Source organism: Loxodonta africana, chromosome 25, assembly GCF_030014295.1.
Source record: "Loxodonta africana isolate mLoxAfr1 chromosome 25, mLoxAfr1.hap2, whole genome shotgun sequence".
NCBI classification, from domain to species: Eukaryota; Metazoa; Chordata; class Mammalia; order Proboscidea; family Elephantidae; genus Loxodonta; species Loxodonta africana.
In genome coordinates this window covers 34399648-34418890 of record NC_087366.1, presented here as the reverse complement: position 1 = coordinate 34418890, position 19243 = coordinate 34399648, and the positions used below count along the sequence as shown (strand labels likewise).

Genomic DNA, 19243 nt, shown 5'->3' with positions numbered 1-19243 from the left:
TTTGAGTTGGAATCAACTCAGTGGCAAGGGGTATAAGGATACAATACTCTTAGCCTATACCCCACTGCCCAGCACACACACACATACGCATACAAGTGCAGATTACAGTTCATTCCTAGAGGTTTAGACTAGAGCCTTTTTGCTACGTCTTAGTAGATTATAAAATTTTAATGTGCAATGGTGACTTCATTTGCATTTATGGGTGCACTAATTGGTTATGAAATATGAACCTAACTAATATTTTCTGTCTGTTGTGTTCTCCTAGGGGTCTAGATGCATAAGGTTGGCTAATCAAAGAATCAGGGCTCGTTAAATTTCCCTTCATTAGTACTGCCTTCATTTGCCTAAGTAGCCTGCCCCTGCTGGGTACTCACATCCTTGGATTATCCCTGTTTTCTCCTCTTGGTTACAACTTCCGAAACTGCACTTCACAGATGATGAACTGTTACCCTGGCTCCTTGTTCCCTCCTTAGATTTTGGTCTCACTTAATGGTTTAATTTTCACTTTCCTGTTAGGTCATTCACATTTCTCTTTCTTGATATCCTCTGCCTGAATAATTCTGATATTTTCCTATTAAATATGGTGTTTGCTGAAATTTAGCATTGATACCTTTAGGTTAAACAAAATCTCTTTTATTATTAACTTGAAAGGGATTTTTATAAGTGCGTATTGAGTTAATTTTTCAACATCATTCGTGTGTCAATGGAACTGATCATGTAGTTTCTCTATTTTGTGAGTTACGTGAACATTTTCCTAATATTAAACAATTATGAGAGGAACCAAATTTGATCATGGTGTATTTTTATACATTTATAGATTCATTTTTAAATATTTTATGGAGCATTTTTGTTCATAGCCAAGAACATCTGTATTTTGTTTCTCATTATCTTCTTGCCTAATTTTTGTGTAAAAAATAGCCTCATAGTAAAAATTGTGAAAATTTCCTTAAATGCACACTTAAAGCCATATTTTTCCATCTAGGAATTACCTTAGCTGTGTCTCGCTAATTTTGATTTGTACTACTGATTTTCATTGTCATTCATTTCCAAATATTCTCTAACATTTTATTATTTATTCTTAATTAATGGTTAAAGCATAGATAATAATAATAATTGATTAACTGTTGTTTTTTTGCTCCTCTCTGTCATCTTTTGGTCTTGTCTTCTATTGAATCGAATGAATTTTAATCCCCTTTTTACCTCTTACCCGTTGCCGTTGAGTTGATTCCAACTCAGTGCTTTGGAAATTGATTATTGTGTTTCTAGTCCTTTAGTGCCGTTGCATAAAACTTATGGTCTCTGAACGAGCAGCATCAGTATCACCTAGAAAGTTACTAGAAATGCAAATTTGGGGGCCTCACCCCAGACCTATTAAATCAGTCCTCTGCGAGTAGGACCCAGCATCTTTATTTTACAAGTTCTGTAAGTGATTCTGATGCAAATTAAAGTTTGCAAGCATTAGCAGTTTAATGGTTGCTTTTAAATTCTTAATAAGCACACTTGATGTAACATAAAATTAATTAATTAAAATCTCTTTCCTCCTCCCAGACAATACAAGGACTTTATTCTAATTCCCCTATCCCATCTTCCATACGTATGGTATCTAATACTTGATACCACCTTCAAATAGTAATTATGTTTATGATGGTTTTAATAAGTAATTCTCATATTTATATTCTAACACTTTAGTCGTTTATTTTCTCGTCATTATTCTTATATTCATTTTTTTCTCCAGGGTTAAATTTCATTTTTACTGATATACATTCTTTAATTGTTCTTTCTGAAAATTCTGTGAGTAGTAAATTCTTTCAGTCTTTGTCCAAAAAGTTCATTTTTGGCCTGACATTGCTGGTTTTGAAGATTGAGGAAGGGGCCACAAGTCAAGGAATGTAGGTGGCTTCTAGAACCTGGAAAAGGCAAGGAAATGGATTCTCTCCTAGAATCTCCAGGGAGAGTTAAGCCCTGCTGACACTTTGATTTTAGCTCAGTGAACCCACATTCAGACTTCTGACCTCCAGAACTGTAAGATACTCCGTTTGTGTTGTTGTAAGCCCTCCTTCCCAAAATGTTTAATTTTCTCTCACACTTAAATGATAGTGGAGTTGTGTCCAAATTCTGACTTGATATTATTTCCTAACACCTTGAAAACATTCTTTCACTGTCTTCTGGCATGTACTTTACTAATGAGAAGCCCACTATCCATGTGATTCCTTTGGAGGTGATCTTTAGGAAAGATTTTGATGTTATGCGTTTTCACTTCCACGTGCAGCCAGGTATGGGTTTCTCTTTATTTATCCTGTGCAGGTCTTGATGTGCTTCTTCCAACCCAAGGACTCATGCTTTCTCCAATTCTGAAAAATTCTGAGCCATTCACTCTTCAAATATTTCCTCTCCTCTTTCTCTCTAAACTTTCCTTCTGGAACTCTAATTGGATGTACACTATATCTTCTTACTCTATTGTCTATGTTTTTTAGCCCCTCGTATTTTTTATTTTTTCATCTCTACGTGTTGTGTTCTAGGTAGTTTGTACCTTGCATTTCTCTAATTTTCTGTTTTGCTATAACTGATTTGTTTTTTAATCATTTCCTGGAGGTTTTATTTTAATTGTTTATTTTTCTACTTCTATATTATGTAAAAAAAAAAAAAAATTTTTTTTTTTTTTTTTTTTATATTATGTTAGGGGCCCTGGTGGTACAGTGGTTAAGAGTTTGGCTGCTACCAAGAGGTCGATGTTTAAATTTATCAGGTGCTCCTTGGAAACCCTATAGGGCAGTGCCTCTCTGTCCTATAGGGTCACTATGAGTTGGAATCGACTCAGTGCCAATGGATTTGGTTACTTGATTTTGATGATCTGGTAGTTTTTCAAGTCCATTTGTTCATTTTTTTCTATGGTAGTCTTATTATTGAGTATTTTTTTTTCCTGTTGGATCTTTATTTATTTAGACTTGTTCATATTTTAGTATTACCTCAAATTCTTGAAATGCTCAATATCCTGTGTATTGCATCTGCTGACTTTTTCTCATTTTGCCCATTTCCCTATATTGCTTGTAATTTTATCATGAACTGAGCTTCAGCGGGATGTTGTTGTTTGTGTGTGTGTGTATGTCACATATGTTCTGATTGTGGAAATATCTCTGAATACTGTTTTTGCATTTACTTTTGCCATTCCACATTATTCCTTATGTTAATTTCCTGGTTTTGCATTCCTGCTCTACTAGAATAGCTTAAGTTTAAAACCCACTCCCCTGCATTACGTTGGCTTGAGGTTTTGGTGTATTGTGGGTGATTTTCCTCTATCCCACAGCAGGAAGAAAACAAACTTTCTTGCTTTTTCCCAGTACTGGTGGGTGGAATTTTTCTACTTTATTTTTTATGGATATAGCAACATTTTAAGTCTATTAAAACTCATGTCCCCAGCTCCTAGGGCCTGTGTCCATATTTGTGTTCTTGTGGAATAGTCAAGATGTCAGTTCACACTTAGTATTCTCATTTTAAACTTTTTTTTTTTTTTTTATGTGGTTCTAGGAAACCCTGGTGGCATAATGGTTAAGTGCTATGAGTGCTAACCAAAGGGTCGGCAGTTCGAATCCGCCAGGTGCTCCTTGGGAACTCTGTGGGGCAGTTCTACTCTGTCCTATAGGGTCACTAGGAGTCGGAATCGACTTGACGGCACTGAGTTTGGTTATGTGGTTCTAACTGTTGGGTTTTTTTTTTTTTTGCTTCTTTTGAGTTTGTCTATTAATTAAAAATTTCTCACAACATTTTATAGTATTTATATAATTTTTGTACTGGGATGCTAGCCTTTTGTCATTACCTTGCTCCCTGAAACTTGTCAGTATTTTGCTAAGCCTGATGTGTGCTGTTTAATGGTCCACCAACACACATTGTTTATTGAGGTAAAATATGTTTCTAACTTTCTGAGATTCACTCTAGTGACCAGTTATATGCCTGAATAACTCAAAAAATTTTATCTAATATTGTCATCCTCTATTTGACAATATTTATGCTTAAGTATAATATCTTAAAATTTAGTTTTCTGATATCCGTCATTCTATAAAAATGGTGCCCCGCATTTGAGACCTCAATAAATTTGCTTTTTCCATTTCTTCTTGAATGTTTTTCTATTCCCCACTTCACCACCTGTGCCTCAAAAAGTCTGATACATTTCCTCGACTCCTTTAGACTAGTTTTTAGTCCCTCAGCTGGACTCCTGCCTGAATTCATTAAAATGTTCTCCCATGAAACTCCAAGTTTCTTTCCATCTTGTCTACCTTCTTTCCAAGCATTCACGAGCCTCAGCTCCTTCAGTGATCCCTCTCTTTGAGTTCATTTCACCTTTATTTCAGCAGCTAATTTCTGTGATTCCCTTCAGAGTTGCATGCTCCTTCAAGTTCAAACACCAGTAATCTCAAGTGTGGTGTGAAGTTTACTGAAGTGTGTATCTTTCCACAAAGGAAATTACTTGAATCTGGCAACAAAATGCCAAAAATGCCAAGTGAAAGAACTAATCTGGGAAATTAGTTAAGGCTGTAGCAAGAGGAGAAAATGTATGATTGGGATTGAGAAGGGAAAAATGCACTTTTATTAAATGGGACAATATATGTTCAGCTCTCTAAGACAATGCCCAAATATAAAAGCATTCAATAAGTGGTTGGCTATTTCACCGGGGAGAAGGGTTTCCCAAAATAAAGATGGCACATGCTTTATTTCAGAATGTATTACAAGCAAATGTGTTGGGGTCATCTTTATTTGATGATATTTCTCTTAAAATTGTTTGTAGATGTACGCAGATTGGGTTTCCTATCTACAGCAGAGATAGAGCAGTGTATCTATGCCTAATTGAAAAGATATTTTCAAAATAGGTCATTAAAACGAGAGTATTTATGGTGTCTTTCCTTGGGAAACTGCCAAAATGACTCAGTTGTGACTTTCTTCATTCTTTTCACTGTTTTCAATGGGGGAAAAAAAAAAGCAAATAATTTTGCTTTCTTTGATAATCATACACAACTTCCTAAATTCGTGAAGTTTATTATGCAGTAATAGGGCTGAGATTTAAAGTCTTGGAAGTAGAACATTAGGAGTGAGATAATAAAAAGAGAGACCTCAAACTGTCTAAGGAGATGCAAATAATAGCTGTATGAAACCTGCTTATATCTAGTCCAAATGGTATTTCTCCTTAAAGTACTTAAATTTAATGCTAAACTGCTATGTGGCTGTGTTTACTATAACGGTGCTGGTGTTGCTGTTTTCATACTCTTAAGCATGTCATTATTTTATACACGAAGGCCTAAAATGGTGCATGAAATGCCACTTCATACATGTTTTTCAATTATGGTCAATACTTAGGTTTCCTTTTGTACCAGAAATCATTTTTTGACACTTATGTAATTTTCATTCTTTCACTCAATTTCACCCTTGAAAAGAAGAGTAAAGTGTAAAGGGGAAATAGGAAATTAAGTCTCTTTAACCTGAATCATGCCTCCCCAAATTGTTAAGAATAACATGTGTAAGTCAAATCAGTCTTTTTGGAGCTGTACATTCAAGAAGCACAGCTAACCCAGCCGCTTGCCTTTCAGAGAAACAGCCCCAGGACTTGAGTGTCACCAGGCTTGTTGGGTGGCATTGTGCTTTATTAATTGGATATTCATACTGAAGAGGGCATTCCAGGGTGGCTCATAGCACTTCATCACTGTGCACCTGGTAGGACAAGTCCCTGGTAGTGGCAGCAGTCACAATGCTTTGGTCATGTCCAAGCCTGTGATCCTGCCCCTCTGCTGTCAGCAGGAAGGCCTTTCCTCAGCTGCTGCACGTCAGGCAGGTTTTTCCTGTTGCCGTAGTTTGCCGGAAGGCCTGTGCCCTCACAGAGACATGGCAAGGTTTGATAGTAAAAATATCATTGACTGAGAATCAGGAGCTTAGACCTCTGGTTTCAAATGGACCAATAAATACCTTCTGACTTAAACAATCTAGTTAACCTCTCGGACCGTGGCTTCCTCTTCTGAAAAATAAGAGGGGCTAGACTTGGTAATTTTCAATTTGTGTGTGGGGCGGGGCTCTAAATTTATCTGATTCTGAACTAAGTACATAGATATCCACTTGTCCTATCAGGTATTTATCAAACTGTTCCGTAGCACTTACTATTGCTCTGCACTGTTCTAAATACATCACTATAAGGAGGTACTGTTATTATCCCCGTTCTATAGACGCAAAAACTCATCAACAGAGGTGGAGCTGGGATTCAAACCCAGGCAGGGTGCTGTTAAGTCCAGAGTCTTAAGCATTATGCTGTGTTGGTATCTGTCTTGTCTCAGGACAGCTTTTTTTCTCGTGGACTTCATGGCGAGACTTTAATTATTGTGCTATATGTAAAGAACCAGCATTTGGGAGATTGAACTTCTCCAATGATTAAGAATAGCAGTCTATTTTGTAAGCTTCATATTAAAAATCTTTTACAAAGCACTTATTTTTTTCTTTGCAATACTAGTGGGAGAAAAAATGAGGCAAAGGGAGACATAGGAAAAGAATGACGGTATCTGGGGCCTTCCTTGGCTGCAATTAGAGCATGAGCGTGCTTATGTTTGGCCTCCTTAGATGTCTGATTGCTGGCTTTGCTTATGTGTAAATACAACTTGCTGTGCTAAGCAAAAAATAATTGTAATAGATTCATTTAATCGTAATGCAGCAAAGTTTAACTTGTTAGAGCTTTAAACTTGCAGATAAGGCTTTCCCTGGGGCTGCCTGTCTCGCTGTAGTTGCTATGCCTGACCTACTTATCAGCTTTTTCAGAAGGTGCTTTAAAAGCCTCCCAGGATACAGTCATACACTGGAAGCTCAACAGGGACAGCCTTCTATAACCCGGGATTCATTTTTAGGGCATTTGGGGGCCATCCATCATCTAAGGCAATCTTGTTCATGCTTGTAATTTTCACCTAGGCATGAGTCACAAGGTTAATTCTCAATACCTGTTCTAAGGATTCTTAACAATGGGAAGACTAAGAGGGTTTCAAATCCAGAGACATCTTGTCTGATAAAGTTTGGTTAGGCATAAATAAGCAAGTTAATAGAAGAGAGTCCCACCACCACATCTCAGGACTTTTGGTTTTGATGTACTCTAGAAATCATGTGTTTAAATGTCTTCTTTTATGTAATCGGCACCTTCCTCCTAGGATGGGGTTAATGGGGAGGATGAAAGGAAATGGTATTGGCTTTTAAAGGAAATTATATCTTTTAACAGAAATGAATCAGGAGTTTGAGCTGTGTTATAGCTGCCAGTCTCTCAGTCTATACAAGTCACCTATCAGCTGGCAAAAAACTAGGGGTAAATGACAGTTTTTTGTGTGAATCTAACACATGGGAGTTCAAGCTGATAGAGTAAAATACTCTCTTCTCAATTGTCAGACTCTCAAAGGCCCTGGGGGCTATGGAATTCTATCCAGAATGGATTCAGGAGGCTCAAACCAACCCCAGGATTAAAACAAAAGTGGCCTTTCTCCAAGAATTTGGAAGCCAGTTGAGATCCACCCTCTGTGGTTGATGCAAGTGAGCAAGAGTAAAGAAGTGAAAAGCTATTAGCAAAACAAACACCTCTTTTCCTTCCCCAACATTCTGTTCCTTACACTTCCCTTTTCTTTTCTTTTCTTTTCTTTTCGCACTCTCCCTGTGTTCTCCCTACTTTCCCTGTTTCTTCAGTATCACCCCTCTGCCTCTCTCCTTGTCTCTCTCTCCCTCTGCCACTCTTCCTTCTCTTCTCTCTACCTGTAATTCTTCAGCTCTCAACTACAATTCATTGCTAGGTCTGCAACTAGAGTCCCCACTGGACACATGTAGACCCAAGGGCCTCTATACATAACCAGATGCCTGTGACTTCTTAAGGATTCCACATGTTTGCTGTGACTTTGAAAGAAATCTTATCCTTGGTTTATCTCCTATCCTCTGTCCATCAATGTCTAATTCTACTTGGAAGTTTTCCTCCAAAACCAGGATATTGTGAGAATTGAGTAAGGCAAGAAAATGAGGGGAAGATTTGGAAAATATTCTAATTAATCTAATTTTTCCTTATTACACTTGCATTGAACAATTTAAAGTCACTCGTCTTTTGATGCTAAAATCTAAGGTTGCCTTTTCACTGAAGAGCTAAATTATCTTGATTCCTTGAACCATTCTTTAATAACACTGTTTTCCAACTGACTTTTCATTATGGTCTTCTGATTTTCTGTGTCATATCTATCAGAGCCTACTTAAATATTCTATTTTTCTTCTCTTTTAACATCAGTGGTTTTGGTGAAGGTATTTTATTGTCTCATATACTAGTCAGCCTGGAAATAAACACTTCCTGCCCTTTGAAGTTTCCATTATTTATAAAGCATGTATGTGGATTTTTTTGAACCCTCCGGTAGAATACTTGCTTACCACATTTGGAAGTGGCAGCAGTAACACTTTGCATCTGGATTGATCAATCACTTCTTACTGCAAAGCAGAGATCCACAGCCAGAACACCCTGTCCTTCTCCATCCTTCTCAGCACATTCATGGTCTGTCTTCCATTCTCATGTATGCTCATTCTCACTCCACATATGTCCCTCCCTATCTCACCCCAGACCTCTTTTTTTTTTTTTGGTGCTGGCTTGTCTAGCAAATGCAACAGCTTCCGTATCCTATCTTGGCTTTCTAAAGTACATTTTAACTTGTAATTCAGTAGTATGGACTTAGTTTCTCCAGCAAGAGTACCTGAAGATGTAAGATGTAATAAATACACAAAAATCTCAACAATGTCAGTGATGATAGGTTTTTGTATGAATCTCTCTCTAAAAGACCCAATATGAAGGAGAGGATATCAAGTCGTGATTGTCCTTCCCCGAAAGATAGAGAGATCCGTCATCTTTACAGGGTGAAGTAATTAAATGAACACTTAGCCAGACAGGGTTTCTCCTGATCAGCCTGTTGTGGTTTTTTAAGATATCACAAAACGTCTGCATCGCAGGTAGGACAAAGGGAGGGACGAGTGAAAGGGCAAGCACTGGTTTCACTGTGCTTCCCTGATACCGTGCTTTAAATGACCTTGATGCAGCTACCACAGTTGCTGTTGTCAGCTCTGACGAATCTTTCTTTTTTTTACTTTCAGCTTGGAGACCTGCTTCACAAGTTACAGTTCATCATGACATATGTGGCTCCTTGGCAGATGGCTTGGGGTTCTTCATTTCATGTGTTTGCTCAGCTGTTCGCAATCCCTCGTATCCTTTCTGCTCCTGTTTCCACCCGCAAGCTGAGATTCATGTTTTATAGATGCAAGCTTTTCATTGGACCCTGGCAATAAAAGATTTTAAGGTCTTTAAGATTACATTTTAATGGGAACGTGGGGAGGCACTTTGGATTCCCTTTAGGCTACTTAGCCTTAAAAGATGTTTCTTAATTTTAAACTCTTCCTGCTTCTTAATGCGTATTCAGGAGTTACTTTTATTTTGTGATCTTTCCATTTCCCATGCCCAGATATGCTCTAAGATATCCTGCCTTTTAAATGGGAGGTTCCTGCCAAAATGACTCAGTTGACTTATGCAAAATAGTGCAAATCAATTTGCAGTTATTAAACATTGAAGATAGGGTTGATGCATTCAATATAAATAATATTATAGATTATATAATATTATATTTGATATAATGTGCTTAGCATATACTTGAGTAATATTCAAAACTGAGAATTAGACAGAAACAGAATTGTCCAACTATTTTTGAAGATTAAAAAGATCAATTTTGGTTTTGTTTTGTAGTTGCGTACATACAGACAGACACACACACACATATATATGACAGAGGGAACATGAGACTAATAAAATATTTTTTTGAGTCAGGCCTAAAATTTACCTACAAAAGATTTTCCTTTGCAGTGAATTTATACTTTTTAAGCATTCAGGGGCCACTTGCATCAAAATCTCTGGTGGAGATTGTTAAATAAGTAGATTACTGAGCTCGGGGCATACTTTCTAAATCAAAATTTCAGAGTGTAGGGTCCAAGAATCTACATCTTCACAAGCTTTCCTGGTGATTCTGGTGTCCACTTGTATGTGAGAGTTACAGTTCTAGGCTCTGGTATCCCAGTGTGGGTGCTATTAGCTAGTTGAAATGACTACTCGGAACTTACTTATATATGAAATTTACACAAGGCTGTTAAGTTAATTCATAAGGAATCACTGGGATCTGAACTTTGTGCACAGGGATAGAAACATACTTGGGATCATTATTAAGTGATAATATGCTCTAGTTTATTTATTTATTTTTTTAATGCTCTCCTCTGGGCTCATTTGTTTAAAAAAGAAAAAAAAATTAAGCATACCAAGAGTGGGCCTCATAAGACGCATTGTTCCATGTCCCCATTCTTAGACCTGCAGTGATGTTTTTAAAGTTTTTCCAGGTTATATGGCAGAACAAGCTAAGAAAAAAAAATATTTGCAGAAGCATGAGCTTGTACACTTCACTTTTTTCTTTAACCACAGTCATTTGATCTAATGCCAGTAATTTTAGTTTTCCTAAACAGGCTCCTTTAAAAACAGAAACAGTGAGGTGAATGATTGAGGTGATTTTTATTTCTAACATGTGTCTAAGGTTCCCTACCCAGGATTTAAAACATGTTTGTTAAATGAAAATTATTACTTTAATGCAGATTTGTGGTTGAAGGAGTTGCACTAAGAATTTTAAGACTTAAAGTTATGATTCCCTATTTTACCATAACTTGGTCTCATGCGTATCTGTAGCGTTCACTGTTGATGTTAATGCCTTGTTAGGTAAGTTCAGTAATACTAATCACTCCTTGTAGTTTCCCAGCTGAATTAAGAGCATTCTCGGAGTCATAACCACCAACTGCCAGACCTATATGCACGTTAAGAGCTCACACACTGGCACGTAATATTTGGCTCTTAATATCATTTCCTGTAAGAATAAAAGCAGCATTAGCATCTATTTCAGACTGCATACACTCTGGATAGCATCTAAGTACTTTGATGATGGTAGACTCATTCTCTTAAGAAATTGAACACATCTGCGATGTGGATTTTATTGAGTGATTGGTCATTCCATTTTAAAACAGTCAACCCCTCTGCTTTGTTCCTGACCCTGTTAATGACATCCACTTCCTCCCTTCTACTAGGATACAAAGGCTTACGATCCACCCCCGTGGAGCCTGACCAGTGCAGTTGTGCCACAGCTAAGAAGGCCTTTACCCCACCCTGCCGTTACCCATACACGCTTCCCGTTCTTGAACAGTAGATATTTGCTACTTGGAGTCCAATATCACATCACTCAGACTATAATGAGATAAGTAGTTGAGTAAACTGGATTTACAGATCATCAAGACAAAGCTATCAGGCTCCTAAATGCCGGCCCTGGCTCTTGAGTAATTTTGAAATGTTAATTATTTTATCACTCTATTAAGGAACTCTGAGCTCCATCCTGGCTTTGAGAAGGGACTAATTTTCTCTGTTTTGGAATTGAATTAGCTTTCTGGCCAGCAGGGCACTGTTTAGTAAATTGCTTTTTCCAGTATGAGCATGTTTTCTCCCTCAGTAGCCTCTGCTAGTTTCTGAGCTTGTAACCTCCAGGGAAAGATGGGAATGCTCACCCTTTTAGTATTCGTAGAGATGGAGCAAGACCATTGTCTTCTAATAAGTAAGAAGACTTAGATTATCTCTGTGAATGGCCCACATGAGGAAGGCCGCTTTCTGCTTGGTATATCTTCCTGTGCTTCTAATGATTTTTTTTTTTTTTAATTTTAATTATTGATGTTGATATTTTTTCATTTAAAATGTACTCAAACCTGAATTAAAAAAAAGAATTTATTGTGCTTTAAGTGAAGGTTTACAAATCAAGTCAGTCTCTCAAACAAAAATTTATATACACCTTGCTATATACTCCTAGCTGCTCTCCTCCCTCCCTCCACTCTCTCTTTTTGTGTCTATTTGGTCAGCTTCTGACCCCCTCTGCCCTCTAATCTCCCCTCCAGATAGGAACTGCCCACGTAGTCTCATGTGCCTACTTGGTCCAAGGAGCTCACTCCTCACCAGTATCATTTACTATCCCATAGTCCAGTCTAATCCCTGTCTGAAGAATTGGCTTTGGGAATGGTTCCTGTCTTGGGCTAACAGAAGGTCTGGGGACCACGACCTCTGGGGTCCTTCTTGTCTCAATCAAATCTGAAGCTTTTAAAAGTGTCACAATCAACCTCTTAGGCTAACCTCTTACCAAGAGAAATAAAAGGGCTTAAGGGGCCTCCTTCTCAACAATGATTAACCATAATCTTTCATATATGCCGAGAGCATGCTCTGTCTTCCCTAAATAAAATAGCCTCTGAGGCCATCCATCATTTCTGCTCTGACCTATTAAATCTCATTTCCTTTACTACCACACTGAACATTATCTGTAGGCTAGTAGTGTTTTCCTCATTTGTTTCTTAGTCTTAATTTCAGGATAATTGTTTCTGGCACTTAAAAAATATACAGCATATTGAAGAAAACTACACATACAAGGGAAAGATTAGTCCAAAGGACTAATGGACCACATCTACCACGGCCTCCACCAGACTGAGTTCAGTACAACTAGATGGTGCCCGGCTACCACCACTGACTGCTCTGACAGGGGTCTCAATAGAGGGTCCTGGACATAGCTGGAGAAAAATGTAGAACAAAATTCTAACTCACACACACACAAAAAAGACCAGACTTACTGGCCTGACAGAGACTGGAGAAACCCTAAGAGAATGGCCTCTGGACAGGAGTATAAAACAAAATGAGACTAAAGGGGCACACCAGCCCAGGGGCAAAGACTCGAAGGCAGGAGGGAAGAGGAGGGAAATATATATATATATAATATATACATAAAAAAAATTTTTTTTATAGTATATATACTATATATATAAAAAAATATATTACATATATATATTATATATATATATACAGCTTAATCTTGGGGGAACTTTTAGAATTGAAAAGAAAAACAAGCCAGACTCTCTAACATCCCCCAGCCCTGACTCCATCTTGTTTTGACCTGGCTCATCTACCAGCTGCACAGCACACACTAGATCACCTGATACTTTGAACTTACCTCTTCCTCCTACCTTCTCTCAACTCCTCCCTTCAGAGAACACCCTCTCTGACCCGACTCTGCCTTCTAACTTTTCTTCAGTACAGTTTCTCAGTGCCGTCTCTCATGCAGTTCTCTTTCTTCCAGTGACGAGGGACAGGGCTAATTTGGTGTGGTTTTTGGCCTAGGAATTTAGGTATTTACAGTGTTCAGGTGAAAAGAAAACTGATGGGTGATCGTAGATGTCACAGTAGTGTATTATTCTGTAGTTCTCCGTTTGAACCTAGGTCAAAACAATAGAATTGGATTGAAACTGTATCACGGTAGAAATCTTTTTGAAACCTAAACAGTTCAACCCTGGAATGAATTACTGATGGAGGATGGGTCATTTAACTCCTGAATATGTTTGGGCGTGAATAGCAGGTGGACAAATGACATAGTTACCCCTGAAGCAAAAATCTGAGCTTAAACCTACATGAAGGGAGGGAAAGGCTCACCCATTTTTCTATTTTCCATATAAGTGAAGCTATTAAGGAAGCCGTACCCCAACCACTTCCCTTATTGTATAACTTGAAGCCATGTCAGTGACAATATGTTCAAGCACTCAGAAACCTGAGTGTTTAATAATGAGATCATCTGCCTGTGTGTGCCAGGGATTTATTTTTCACTTTCTGCCAGAACCTTCTGAACATAGCTAAAGAAATAAGATGCCCATTGGTCCAACAGGGAGAAAGATGCACTTGACCCCTTCCAGGTGGGATGGTCAACTTTGCAGTACATTGGACCAGATTTGTAGTAGAATAATCCACATCCTCACCCCGTCAGATAAGGAGTGGTGTTCATGTGTGTGACCTGGGCAGTCTGGCCCCCTGCAGACCTCTGCCGTCCCCATGGATTCTCGCTCTCAGTTCCCTCTTGCTCTTCCAACCCCCGGTACCACCATAACCCACAACACAGTGAAGTGGGCATGATGAACAGCTGAGCAAAGTTCTCTAATGGTGCAGAGAGAGACGGGGGAGGGACCAGGCCAGTACAGAAGACGGCTGCATCCGGCACCTCCCCTAGATTTCTAGAGAGCCGCAGGGTCTAAGCCAAAAAGTCACAGCCAAACTATTTTCAGTGTTGAGCAATTACATTTCTGATCAGCCAGGTATGAGAGACTGAGGCAAGCCAGTGAGAAACCCATGAAGACTGCTAAAGGCTCGGTAAAAAAAAATGCTGCAATTTCATGGGTATAAGTTTTTAGCTTATAAACCAGGAATGACCTGAATTGAGCTATTGATGTTCAATATATGATAAATAATATACATTTTTGAATAATAGAAAAATGCTCTTGATAAAACAGAGATGATACCTTCCAAAACAATGCTGTTTGTTTATTTTAAGAAGTGTCATTTCATTTTAATTATTTATAAAACTATTTAGTACTTTAGTAAATGTGCCACAGTGTGTTTTGTTCAGTTAATGATAACTTAGTACAAAGAAACTGTTCTTTTCACTCCTTAGGTATTAAATCTGTGCCACGAATCATACTGAGACCGCTGGGATTTTTATGAGAGTCATTTGATTTACATGGTGTTGAGATGAGACTTAGCAGGATGCTACTGAAAGTTTTATATTTCTAAATATGTACATAGAGAGATTAAGTGTATATCCTTCTTTCTTTCCTGGGTGAGGAAATGGCTTAAATGAAGGTAGTCAAAGCTGGAATAATATTTAAAAAGATAACAATGAAAAAAAATCTTTTTTTGCCTTAACACAAAATTCTCAGATTCTGCAATGCTTTTCTTTCAAACGATTGCCACCTCAATCTTTTCTGCTCCATTAAGCCCATTTCTTGGGAGTGTCATCTTCATCACATCATATGTCAGGCCAGTCAAATTCTGGGAGAAAAACTACAAGTAAGATCCTAAAGTCAATTCTAACTTCCTTTGCCCAGGTTTGTGCTTTTCCTTCCTCCACTGCAAGGTTCCTGGTTCGATGCTGGGCCCTGCTGTGGAACATGGCCACACTGTCCTCCTGATGATGCTCCACATTCATTGCCTTGCTTAGTACTGTGGTCTGAGGGCTTGGGACCAAATATGACTGTTTGCAAATTGACAACTGAATATCAGTCCTCCATGTATGTCAGAGTAGGACTGTGCTCCATAGGGTTTTTAATGGCTGTGACTTTTTCAGAATTAGATTGCCAGGACTTCCTTTCAAGGCACTTCTGGGTGGACCCAACCTCCAACCTTTTGGTTAGCCATTGAGCACATTAATCATTTGTACAACGCAAGGTATTGTTATTATCTGAATGCTCTGCTTAGAAGGCCGGCCCCCACCTTTACCGTTGCTATCAGGCATTTATCAGGATTAAGTCACTAGCATCCCGGCAAGCTCACATTTGGAGGTGCCCTGGGTAAAACTACCTGAGCCTGAGCGCCCCTGAAAGCCCCTGGTGGGGGGGTCAAAAGAAGGCGGGGCATCTCCTGTTCCTTGCAGGTTTGTCACCTGCTGAGAGATGTATTTTTTTTTTTTTTGCAGTAAAAGTAAATTTGGAATTTACACAAAAACAACAGTTCCCTTTTGCATTTGTCTAAAGAGATATCGTGCATGTTTACAAAGTCAGAGAGTAGAAGAAATTTACCAGCATTGGCTTGCCTTTCAGCTTTTTTAGGAGAATACAATTTTGGGAACCTTTATGGGGTCGCTATGAGTTGGAATTGACTTGGCAGTAACGAGTTTATGGAACTCTGAAAGTCATGCCCCTGGAAGGTACAAAAAACTAAACAAAAAAAAACATCTTTCTCCCATGGCACAACTGGTGGATTCAAACTGCCTACATTTCATTTAGCAGCTGAGTGCTTAACCACTGCACCACCAGGACTCTTTAACTCTGGAAAGGACAAAAGCTTGTAAATAAGAGGAATGATATTTCCTCATAATTTTAACTGTGCAGGGAAGGAATGTGCAAAATATTTTAAAGTGGACCCTCAGTACAAAAGATTTCTTTTATCTCTTATTCTCAGATAAGTTAGGAATCAGACTTACAGGCATGAGAGGATTTGATATAAGGAAAACACTTCCTGGTTGAGCTGTAAAGGATTTTAAGTAACACCAATAGAAAGGGAAATGGAGAAGTCTTTGAGGGGAGGTTTTATGTGTTTTGTTATTTTGCTTCGTCACTTCCAATACTCAGCCACAATTCCAGGGTGCAGTATTTTGAATTGTTGGTTTATGGAGTTACTTAAAAGTATGGGCTTCTGAAACAGGAATTATGTTTCTTTACTCAGTTTCACAAAGAGCTGATTCTGTTGTGGTCCATTATTTTCAGCAATAAATAACACCATCTAGTGCTATGTTAAGGAGCCCTGGAGGCACAGTGGTTACGCACTCGGTTGCTAACTGAAAAGTTGGCTGTTCGAACCCACCAGCTGCTCTGTGGGAGAAAAATGTGGCAGTCTGCTTCCATAAAGATTACAGCCTTGAAAACCCAATGGGGCAGTTCTGCTCTGTCCTATAGGGTCACTATGAGTCAGAATCGACCATCATTACTGATGTTAGATGGATCTTGGCTGAAAGCAGAGAATACCAGAAAGATGTTTACCTGTATTTTATTGACTATGCAAAAGCATTTGACTGTGTGGATCATAACAAGTTATGGATAACATTTCAAAGAATGGGAATTCCAAAACACTTAACTGTAGTCATGAGGAAACTGTACATAGACCAAGAGGCAGTCATTCGAACAGAACAAGAGAATACTGCATGGTTTAAAATCAGGAAAGGTGTGCATCAGGGTTGTATTCTTTCACCATATTTATTCAATCTGTATGCTGAGCAAATAATCAGAGAAGTTGGACCATATGAAGAAGAAAGTGGCATGAGGATTGGAGAAAGACTAATTTAACAACTTACGATATGCAGATGACACGACCTTGCTTGCTGACAGTAAGGAGGACTTGAAGCACTTACTGATGAAGACCAAAGAATACAGCCTTCAATATGGATTACACCTCACCATTAAAAAAACAAAAACCCTCACAACTGGACCGATAAGCAGCATGTTGATAAATGGAGAAAATATTGAAGTTGTCAAGGATTTCATTTTACTTGGATCCACAATCAGCACCCATGGAAGCCGCAGTCAAACCAGATGATGTATTCCATTGGGCATATCTGCTATAAAAGACCTCCTTCAAGTGTTAAAAAGCAAAGATGTCATTTTGAGGACTAAGGTGCACCTGACCCAAGCCTGGTATTTTCAATCACCTCATATGCATGTGAAATCTAGATGATGCATAAGGAAGACTGAAATAGAATTGATGCCTTTGAGTTATGATGTCAGCAAAGAATATTGAGTATACCATGGACTGCCAGAAATAAAAACAAATCTGTCTTGGACGAAGTACAGACAGCATACTCCTTAGAGGAAAGCATGGTGAGACTTTGTCTCACATACTTTGGACATGTTATCAGAAGGGCCCAGTCCCTGAAGAAGGACATGATACTTGGTAAAGTAGAAGGTCAGTGAAAAAGGAAGACCCTTTACAAGATGGACTGACACAGTGACTGCAACAACAGGCTCAAACATAGCAACGATTGTGAGGACGGCACAGGACTGGGCAGCATTTCCCTCTGTTGTACCTAGGGTTGCTATGAGTTGGAACAGACTTGATGGCACCTAACAACAACAACATAAGTGGGGTTGGGGCCTTAACTTGGTTAGCCTTTTCCTGGGTTGGAAGAATGGGGACAGCAGGGTCTGGGAGGCATGTAGAAGGGTGTCCCACTCTTTGCTGGGATGCTCGTTACCAGGAGCCAGGTTGGAGAAAGCTTTTAGTTCCTCTGGGGAAAATAAATTCTTGATGCAAAACCCAGTTTGCTGCAGATCTGTTGCTCTGTTAAGGCATCAGGATAGAGTCTCATTGTCCGTCTGTTTAAAAGATCAGTGGATAGAAATTAGGGCAGTGAAGTAGTGGTGAATTCCAGGAAAGGAAATGGCAAGAAACCTCATCTGGATCCCTGCAAACGCTCTGGAAAGCTTAGTCTATCTATTTTAAGCTGTAGCTTTTTTTTTTCAATATTAATGATTAATGATTTCTGGGAGACCCTGGGTGGTCAACTACTAGCAGCAAGATTGGCTTTTGGGACCCACTCAGAGCCACTTTGAAAGACAGGCCTAGAGATCTGCTTCTGAAAGGTCACAACCTTGAAAACCCTAGGGAGCAGTTCTGCTCTGCACACGTAGGGTGGCCTTGAGACAGAGTAGACTCCATGGCAACCAGCGACAACAGTGATTTCTAGTTGTCTTACTTGAGAGTTTATGTGCAGTCATTCCTATTACCTTCTTTTCAAAGGAGCAGTCAGGTTAGTGTAATTGATCGTGTTTCATTTCTTTACTAGTTATTTCATCACTTTAAAAAGGTCTGCTAACAAGATGCTTTCATCCGGAGTTTTCACTAGCACATCTCGCCCAGTGCACTGCCACTGCCCAATGGGGGCTATGGAGGCTCCCCACAGTCCCCTGCCTGGCTGTCCTCTTCCCTTCCTTCTCCACCACTGCTTCTGCACTCTTCAGTCCCACCATTTTTATTTCAGGTCTTTTAAAGCTGCCTTTGGGGTTTGCAGGTCTCTAGTGAGCCCCGCATTGTAACTAAACCATTTTAATACTCTAGGGAATTGATAAATAAATCACCAGCTCTCTGGCTAGTTTGTTTTTTCCCAGGCTGACCTGTCTTGGAATCTGCAGGATCCCTGTTCCCCCACTCAGCGCCTCACTGTGGGCAAACTGTAAATGTGTCCTTCTTGCTGGCCTTGCTTCATTAGCCTCTTCACCAGCTTTCTCTCTGGTCTCTCCCCCACACGTAGCTCCAGGTTATCTAGCTCCCTAAAACACAGCTCTCATCATGGCACTCTTCCCATCAACCACCTGTGATGGCCCCTCACTGTTTGTGGAGCCATGAGAAATGTGACATATACCAGCACTGTCCAATTAAAAGTTCAGCCAGGATGGAAACATTCTATACCTGTGCTATCCAGTATGGAGCCACTGGCCACATGGGGACTATTGAGCACTTGAAATGTGGCTAATGTGACCCAGGCACTGAATTTTTAACTCTATTTAATTTTGATTAATTTAAATTTGGAGCCCTGGTGGCACAGTGGAAATATAAATTGCCACGTATGGCTAGAGG

At 39.1% G+C, this 19243-nt stretch overlaps 1 protein-coding gene across 1 annotated transcript in view; it reads left to right on the top strand.

The window, feature by feature from the left end:
- PCNX2 (pecanex 2) overlaps window positions 1-19243 on the top strand; it is a 360142-nt gene that overhangs the window by 207555 nt on the left and 133344 nt on the right. Inside the window, exons 22-23 of the mRNA XM_064276483.1 lie at window positions 9121-9229; window positions 14836-14965. Coding sequence (XP_064132553.1) covers window positions 9121-9229; window positions 14836-14965 — 239 coding nt within the window. The remainder of the gene's footprint in view (window positions 1-9120; window positions 9230-14835; window positions 14966-19243) is intronic.